Below are 9661 nucleotides of genomic sequence, written 5' to 3'. Positions count from 1 at the left end.
TCATTCAACGTCAACAAACTGACACCACACTATGGCAGTTTTGTAGATGATTGAGAGATGAAATTACCCGTTTTGTGTGGAAAACTTCAAATCAGTGTATTTGTCCTCTAGGAGCTTGATCTTTCATCATTTTATGGCAAATGGTTCAAATGGCTCTGAGCACTATGGGACTTAACATCTTAAGTCATCACTCCCCTAGAAATTAGAACTACTTAAACCTAACCAACGTAAGGACTTCACACACATCCAAGCCCGTGGCAGGATTCGAACCTGCGACCGTAGCGGTAGTGTGGTTCCACACTGAAGCACCTAGAACCGCTAGGCCACACGTGCCGGCATCAGTTTAGAATGCGGCTTTTTACCGGCAGGTCTGATGACACATAGGTGTTTTATGGAGACAATTAGACAGCACAGAACAGTGCTTGTATCCAGCAAGCAATTTTATTTTATTACTGGTATCTCTGTCACATTCCATATTTTTATTAAATTTGACAGGAACGGATCTTCAGTTTGTTTCACGGTGAGGTTAACCTTTCTAACTACCTACTCCGATAGATTCGCTGTTGCTAACAATATCATCTACGATTTGGTAGTTTACTATTAAAGTTTTAAAACTGAAAGAGTTGCATCAGTAACTACACACGTTTATTTCCCATATGGAATGATTTTGTCGATGTACACTACGGAACACAATCACTATAGCCGCGGTCCCACACGTAACACACGTATAAGATATTATAAAAGACATGAATGTGGTAAAGCGCATGTGGAGCGGTTGTTAAATATATCTGACTAAACAGAATAGGAAGATAGTGAAACCGTTTCTTGGGACCAATCAACGGGTACTGGACGTTCACTGTGTATTTCACATCATATAAACGAAAGGTTCTTGATGGCTCCCGTTTGTTAACGTGAATATCAGCATAAAAAGAAGTTACCACCTGTGATTTAAACGGTTATGTCTTGTTTCAGTGAGTCGAAGGCCTACAGATTCAGTGTATTACAACGTTCGGCCTAGTATTTACGTCGTTACTATACTATGAAGTAATTCGTGAAGGAAAGAAGGAACGAATATTAAGGTTTAATGTACCATGTACGCCGGCCGGAGTGGCTGAGCAGTTGTAGGCGCTACAATCTGGAACCGCGCGACCGCTACGTCACAGGTTCGAATCCTGCCTCGGGCATGGATGTATGTGATGTCCTTAGGTTAGTTAGATTTAAGTAGTTCTAAGTTCTAGGGGACTGATGACCTCAGCAGTTAAGTCCCATAGTGCTCAGAGCCATTTTTTGTGCCATGGAGGACATAGTCATAGTAAAGGGAGCAACACCTCTAAGCAAACAAGGATCAGGATATAGATCATTCGTTTCCTTTTAAAATAAACCACCTGTAAATGACCTACTGACTTCATGATAACATCATCAGACAAGAATTTGAACCTCCATCCTGAAAACAGAGAGTGCAGTGCTTTTGTTGTGTTGTTTATTTGTATATCTTGTCAAGCGTCTTCTGTATGAACCTTAATTCATAATTATATTGTCTCGCCTCTTTCATGATGTCCAGCTGTTTACTACAGAAGTTAAACATTTCAATCCGAGTTCAAAGGGAAGGTGGATCAGATCAGGATATTACAAATCTAAAGAAAAGAAAGACAGTGACATTTAAACACGTGATAGTGGAACGAACTCCTGAAAATTGTAACGGCTTTAATTTGAGCCATAGTATATTCAAGAAACACGCACGATCATTCTCTACTTGACTTGGGATAATTTCAGAACACATGTTATACATAAATAAATTTATTTATTTTACAAATACAAAAATAAATACATACAAATCACTACAACATTTCGTAATGAAATCAGGCTCAATCTCCCACTCAGTCACTGATACACAGTACATTATTGTAAGTCGGAGAAACGATTAACTGGAATCAGATATATTACTGAGATAAGCCGAACATTCCCTTCGGTTGATTCCTGAGTTTACGAGATAATTTTAGCTTACTTAGTATCCGTATTACAAGTTAAATAATTTACACAGTACACTTTTTTGCGCTGGTGTCTCACACCATGTCAATGTCGCAGTTACACACTCTTACCTCACCATAGACACACTTCCAGTAGTTTTGGATGTCGTTTTCATTGGGATAAAACATGACGATGCCAACTGTAAGAGGGCTTATTGGTGGACAGACAGACTCTACTACGGCAGAAATAGATTTCCTACTCTAGTATTGGCATTTGTAGTTATAAGGCCAGTCACAAGCATTAATCTTGGGATTCCATATCAAACCAACTGGACATGAACCCTTGACGAGATTTCCGTTGTCGCATGACCAGAATTTGGTGCAATCTTTTTCGTCGGGATAAAACGTGACTGTCAGTTGTTTACCATTTGAAGTTTGAGAACACTCAGTCGGTTTATTTGGCAGCAGACTTTGCTCCTTCTTATCGTAAGGACAGTCGTAATTGTAGGGCCAGTCACAAGAGTCTACATTGGGATTCCACACCAAGCCATCAGTACATGAGCCATTGTAAAGGTTTCCGTTGTCACACTCCCAGTACTTGCTGCAGTCATCTTCATTAGGGTAGAAGGTAATGTTCATTGCCACACCTGGAATTCGTTCTGGACATACTGGTGGGTCTGCGAGTGACTGCAGTTGGGAAACTTCACCCGGCAACAGACTTTGCTCCTTCTTATCGTAAGGACAGTCGTAATTATATGGCCAGTCACAAGAGTCCACATTGGGATTCCACACCAAGCCGTCAGTACATGAGCCATTGTAAAGGTTTCCGTTGTCACACTCCCAGTACTTGCTGCAGTCGTCTTCATTAGGGTAGAAGGTAATGTTCATTGCCACACCTGGAATTCGTTCTGGACATACTGGTGGGTCTGCGCGTGACTGCTGTTGGGGAACCTCACCTGGCAGCAGACTTTGCTCCTTCTTATCGTAAGGACAGTCGTAATTATAGGGCCAGTCACAAGAGTCTACATTGGGATTCCACACCAAGCCGTCAGTACATGAGCCATTGTAAAGGTTTCCGTTGTCACACTCCCAGTACTTGCTGCAGTCATCTTCATTAGGGTAGAAGGTAATGTTCATTGCCACACCTGGAATTCGTTCTGGACATACTGGTGGGTCTGCGTGTGACTGCAGTTGGGGAACTTCACCCGGCAACAGACTTTGCTCCTTCTTATCATAAGGACAGTCGTAATTATATGGCCAGTCACAAGAGTCCACATTGGGATTCCACACCAAGCCATCAGTACATGAGCCATTGTAAAGGTTTCCGTTGTCACACTCCCAGTACTTGCTGCAGTCATCTTCATTAGGGTAGAAGGTAATGTTCATTGCCACACCTGGAATTCGTTCTGGACATACTGGTGGGTCTGCGCGTGACTGCTGTTGGGGAACCTCACCTGGCAGCAGACTTTGCTCCTTCGTATCGTAAGGGCAGTCGTAATTATAGGGCCAGTCACAAGAGTCTACATTGGGATTCCACACCAAGCCGTCAGTACATGAGCCATTGTAAAGGTTTCCGTTGTCACACTCCCAGTACTTGCTGCAGTCATCTTCATTAGGGTAGAAGGTAATGTTCATTGCCACACCTGGAATTCGTTCAGGACATACGGGCGGGTCTGCTCGCGACTGACCTGGCATCAGACTTTGCTCCTTCTTATCGTAAGGACAGTCGTAATTATAAGGCCAGTCACAAGAGTCCACGTTGGGATTCCATATCAAGCCATCAGTACATGATCCGTTGTAAAGGTTTCCGTTGTCACACTCCCAGTACTTGGTGCAGTCATCTTCATTTGGGTAGAAGGTAATGTTGAGTGTCACGCCCGGGATCCGCTCTGGACATACTGGTGGGTCAGCCAATGACTGCTGGTGGTCACCCAGAGCCGCTGCCGCCAAAACCAGGATCAGCGCTAAACCTGTGAAAACTAAACAGAATAATACTTTATTAGAAATGTGCGAAAGGGAAAGCTGTAAGCAAAGTAATGTCTTACATTGTAAATAATAGAGATTGAGTAAAAGAATGGATATCCTATTCATATTGTACTGAGTATTGTCAGCTTGAGTAATGTAAGTCGTGAGAATCATTAAAAATTATCCCACCATTGAGCGTGTAGGTAAGATTTCAGCTTCATTCTATGGAGAATCCATACATATTATAAAAATGTGTTATCGATTTCAACCAAACTTGGTACTCATATCCCTCACTGTCAGCTAACAATCGCTGTGGGGTAAGAAGCACCTACGTATCATAGTTCGGGAGATACGACTTCATAAACAATAAGATGCGTGTGAAATTGCGGCCTCGAGCATGACGTTTAAATATATTACTTCTGTGGTACTAACATTAATGGCAAATGATTTCGGAGATAACATCCAAGTATGTCGCTAAATGAACTTACAAAATTATATCATGGTTCCAGAAGGTATGAAGTCATAAATGCTAACATGCATGGAATGTGCCGTGTTGTGCATGATGTTTAAATGTATTACTTCTTTGGTGCTAATTCTATTCGCGACACATTTTGTAGACAGTATCTACACATGACGCTGAATGTACCTACAAAATTACATTGTTGCGTGACACGTGAATCAGGTGACATGACATCATAAACATTGAGTTGCATGAAAAAAATGCTGTCTTATGTATTAAATTTTAATATGTTTATTCTTTGGTGCTAAGACATTCCTCCAGTAGAATCAACTAAAGGGAATCCAAGAAGAGACATTTACAAAATTGCGTTGTAGTCACATGAAGCAGCTACGCTCAGTGTATGGAAGGAGACATTGCAGACAATTTGTGTTGTGCATACCATGCTTTCGAATTTAGATGCTGTACTTAAGATTTTGTACATTATGCCTATTTCTGGTGCGACGGTTTCATGATATCAAAGGTGTTTTCACGAATGTATGAAAATAAAATTTTGTCGAAACCGGAAAAACAGTTAATTTTTTGTTTTCGTTTCTAACAGAAAATTGATGAAATGAATACTGGTCAATGCTGGGTCTGTCGGCAGGTATTTGAGGTTTATTGCTAGTTAGATTATAGTCGCATAGTATGTTGAATGTCAAGGGATACGTGTTGTCTAGAACACCAAACCGACCGATGTGTTTCGGTATACACTCTAAGACAAAAAAAAAAAAAAAAAAAAAAAAAAAGGGACGCACCAGGTATGAATTTTCTGAATGGAACGAAAATCGGTGGAGGTGATGTACATTTACAAACTAACAAATTATTTCAATTACATAAAAGTTGAGCAATTTATACAAGAGAAAAACTTTCACAAACTGAACAAGTCAGTAACTTGTTGGTCCAACTCTGGCCATTATGCAAGGAGTTATTCGGCTTGGCATTGATTGATGGAGCTGTTGGATGGCCTCATGAGGGCTATTGTGCCAAATTCTGTCTAATTGGCGTGTTAGATCGTCAAAATCGCGAAATGGTTGCAGAGTCCTGGCCATAAAGCGCCAAAGGTTCTCAGATGGGGAGAGATCTGGCAACCTTGTCGCCCACGTAAGAAACGGGAAGCACAAGGACAAGCAGTAGAAAGTCTCGACGCTTGAAGGCAGGCATTATCCTACTAAAATGTAAGCACACTGTTGATTGCCATGAAGCGCAACAAAATGGGGCGTAGGATACCGTCGGTGTACCGCAGTGCTACATGTAAGGGTGTCGCGGATGACAACCAAATGGGTCCTGCTAAGAAAAGTGTAGTCGCACCAGACCATCACGCCTGGTTGACGGGCCATATGGGGCCAAACGGACAGTCAACACCATCAGTCAGTGCCAAGCCGAATAACTGCTTGCATAAGGGCCAGAGGTGGACCAACGTGTTACTAGCTTTCTCAATTTGTGAAGCTTGGTCTCTTGAAGAAGTCAACCATTTATTCTAAAAATTTCACAATTTGTGTGCCTGTTCATGTACACAACATGTACCGATTTCCGTCTCATTCGAATAATTCCTTCATGGTGTATCGTTTTCGTTTTTTGGTGTATTAGTGTACTTTGATTGAATGATGTGTGCTGGCTCGTGTTCGTGATATATTTTGTCACAGAATCCGATTATAAGAAGCATCGCTGCCATTTTTGTGTCAGAAAATAAGGAACTTTGAAGTAAATCTTCGTTTACATTTTTATTACAGGAAAATTTTATCGCAGCGCCCTATCACATACAACAATGAATTTATTTACTTATTCCGTTACCAGTAGCTCTAGCTAAACAAAACGTGAAGCACGAGTGCAGTGATGTGCTGAATGTAAAACTGGTACATGATGATGCGGGTATTGAGCTATATAAAACTAAGCTCGCTATTGTCGTTTTATACAGTTCACATAAATCGAAATTTCTGATCTCATATAAACTGGTAACTTTATACACAAAAACCCTGAAAATTGATTCTAAATCATACGGGAGTGGATTTCGATTATCGTAAGCACTTATCATTATTCAGTATTTGGAGAAAGACTAAGCAAATTCAAGGAGAAAAATAATAACGTCTTTTGCGAAACAGTAACTATTTGGCATTTATTCAGTGTCTGGAGTTGAATTTAAGAAGTTAGGTAATATTAATTGTAACTAAGCTGTTGTTTTCTCCATTCAGATATCAACACTTAAGAGAACGATTCGATAAATGTAAATTTTTAAATTTCTTTATATGTATGAACCCAGCAACTAACTTCAGTGATATTGAATTGTTTCTGTATCACTGACACAGTCATTCAAAAGATAAATTCCTGAAAATCTCTTACATTTAATAGGTGCATCAGCTTCCAAAATATACGTGAACATTTGTGCAAAATTTAGAACAAAACCTTAGGAAGTAAAAATTTCATTGACGAAGTCTTAATAATTTGGTCGAGATCTTTTCTCACCTTTATTCAGAAATATATCAGCTGATTTATAAGCGCTAAATACTTTTAAGCAGTCTTACGTGAGCATCGATTTATTAAATTATTGAGAAGAAACAATCCCTCAGTAAGGATAAGAGATTTGAATGAACTTCAGTCAACTTGCGTGCTGGATATGATATGCCACATCAAAAAGTTCAAGTTATTTATGTGAATCTGTTTTTGTAATTAATATTTCAGATGTATTTTATCATTGAGGTTTTTCAGTGCTGATTATTAAATCATCAAATCGAATGTGAAATTGACTATCGAACAAACTATAGCATATTGCAACACTCTTTCGCAATTGTAAATCATTCAGTCTTTATCCATGGCACGTTCAAATTCACGATATATTACACCAGACTGACATGAGCTCTATAGGCATTTCGTCACATAGTCCAGCCAAACGGTTACTTGCCACCTGCTCTTCTAAACGAACAGAAATTTATGATGTTAGAAATTCGTAATAAACGGGTATTAAGGTTACAAAAAGCCCTTGAAGCAATAAAATGTATTGTATACCTCGCAGCCTGTTGACTGTATAAGGGAACCATTGGAACTATAAGGCAAGAAGTTCAGGTGTTCTTCATGTATAAATCTCCTTATATATTTTTCTGAATCACAAAGTTGATTGCAAACTTTCAAATTATGAAACTGCATAAGCTAGATATTTACAGTTGCCTTTACGTGGAGGCAGTGTTTACAAAATTACTAGTACGGTTCCCAGTCTCATCTGTGCTAACCGATTTGGTAGACGCAACCGATCGTTGATAAGTTGAAGAAGGTGGAAATATTCTATCAGCTATTCCTATTCGAAAACGCACAGTATACTGTGTGTGATACCCACATACTGTTGACGGATAATAATAATAACTCAAGCCATAAAGACAGACGAAATAAATCAATACAACAAACACCTCTTTGTTACATAAAATGGTGGCATTACCTCTCATTAATTACCTCCCACTCAATTTGACTTAATTCATGTTGAATACATAAAAAGTCGTTAGTGAAAATGCTACAATGAACACTTCTGCGTATATGCAGAGAAGGAAGCAAATAATACTGACAGTGACTTTATGTGAGAAACATCCTGTGTGGAGAAGTTTGTAGTATTAGCTTTCCCATTGATGTAAGTTAACGTTTTGCAGTGAGATATTGGAAGCTGAATTTGCGCTACCAAAGCTCGTAGTTCAGTATAACAATCTGCTGATTTTACACAATTCTGGTGAGAACGATAGGCATATCACAGCACTCAGAGTAAGCAAATTTAACAGGTAGTTGGCGACAAGGGGAGTGTTGCAAAACGAAAATGAAAAGTTATGAGTAACGACTCTCAAAGAGAAAAGCATATCAAAAGAATGGTAGACTTACCTTTCATTACAAATGAGAGCTCGGCTGTGATCAGTGTCTCAGCAAAACTTGCTTGATCCCTCCAGGATGCTGCATCTTTATACCCGGTTACACTGGCGTCATACCTCTTTCAGAGAACTTTCGAAAGCAATTGAGATAACGAGTTATCTGAAGAGATTCATCGCCGATTGCAGTGCCAAGATTGCTACGTGACTGCATATTGTATGATATCGGATTTATAAGAGAGTAGCATACCTCGAGTACACTGTATTATCTGATTTTTTCCCCAACAATCACTTTTGAAGAAATGCAGGCTGCGTTTTGAATACACTGTTATAACTGATATAGGAGTACAGAAGGATAGAGCGGAACGTCACAGTGTGTAGTATGTACTAATCAAGAGCATCGCGAAATAAATGTTGGAGAAACACAGAATCAACAGCTAATATCATTTTCTTGTTTATTTAAGTACAATCCAGGTTTCAGTCTTTTGTGCCATTTTCAAGTATTTCGTTTTATGTCTTTATCATCTACGCCAAGTCACTGAACATACCGTCAAGCTCAAAGCTGGCCGCAAATTAAGAAAAATATTGGCTTCTCACGAAATGCCATATGTAAAATAGCTATCTTGTAATAGATCAGGATGATTATTTTACATCTAGCACTTCATGGGGAACCAACATTTTCTTAATTTATAACCAACTTTGAACCTGACAGTATGTTCAGTGACCTGACGTAGATGTTAAAGACATAAAATGAAATATTTGAAAATGGCATAAAAGGCTGAAACCTGGCTTGTACTTAAATAAACGATAAAACAATAGGTGACGGTGTGTTCCTTTAAAAATACTTATGACACTTGCTCAGCAACAAAAAAAAAAAAAAAAAAAAAACTGCTTGCCTGATATGATCTTCAGAACTTGCAAGAGTGTTCACTAGTAAAGCTATTCCGTGAATCTACTGAGATCTGTTCTGCGGAATTACTGCTGTTCAGCAGGTATATATTCAAAGAAAAACAGATTTTCCTTTGTTAAAACACTGAATTCGACGTGTCTTGCAATAATGCTTTCAAAAACTTAAATTCTGCTCTCATTACGAACTATACATTTTTCCTGCCTAGAGAGTAGTTGTTTTTCTTTCACATCCCTCAGTAAACCTTTTTGCACAGCGAATACGTGGAAGACTTCACACCTGAGTCTAAATGGCTGAGTGAAGCTATCGGTCAAATGTTTGAACGGAGCGAAAACAAGACTCTTTATAAGCTACAGAACTGATTTTTATACGGTTTTTCACAGCCAAACGATGAGTGAAAGACTGACAAATGGTGAATCAAATTTACCAGAGTGCGGTTTGTTTGTGCAAACAAATAGTTATTTGCTTGAAAGTAATAATGGCAATC

At 39.2% G+C, this 9661-nt stretch overlaps 1 protein-coding gene across 1 annotated transcript; it reads right to left on the bottom strand.

Annotated features, from left to right (window-relative positions):
- Positions 1-2228: 2228 nt before the first annotated feature.
- Positions 2229-8290, bottom strand: LOC126474595 (uncharacterized). The gene is made up of 2 exons (XM_050102070.1): positions 8284-8290; positions 2229-3937 (listed from the first exon to the last, which is right to left on the bottom strand). The coding sequence occupies exons 1-2, from the start codon at positions 8288-8290 to the stop codon at positions 2229-2231; spliced, it is 1716 nt and encodes a 571-aa protein (XP_049958027.1).
- Between the last annotated feature and the right edge of the window lie 1371 nt (positions 8291-9661).

The sequence above is a fragment of the Schistocerca serialis genome, chromosome 4, assembly GCF_023864345.2.
Source record: "Schistocerca serialis cubense isolate TAMUIC-IGC-003099 chromosome 4, iqSchSeri2.2, whole genome shotgun sequence".
NCBI classification, from domain to species: domain Eukaryota; kingdom Metazoa; phylum Arthropoda; class Insecta; order Orthoptera; family Acrididae; genus Schistocerca; species Schistocerca serialis.
This window is presented reverse-complemented; position numbering and strand designations above follow the sequence as displayed.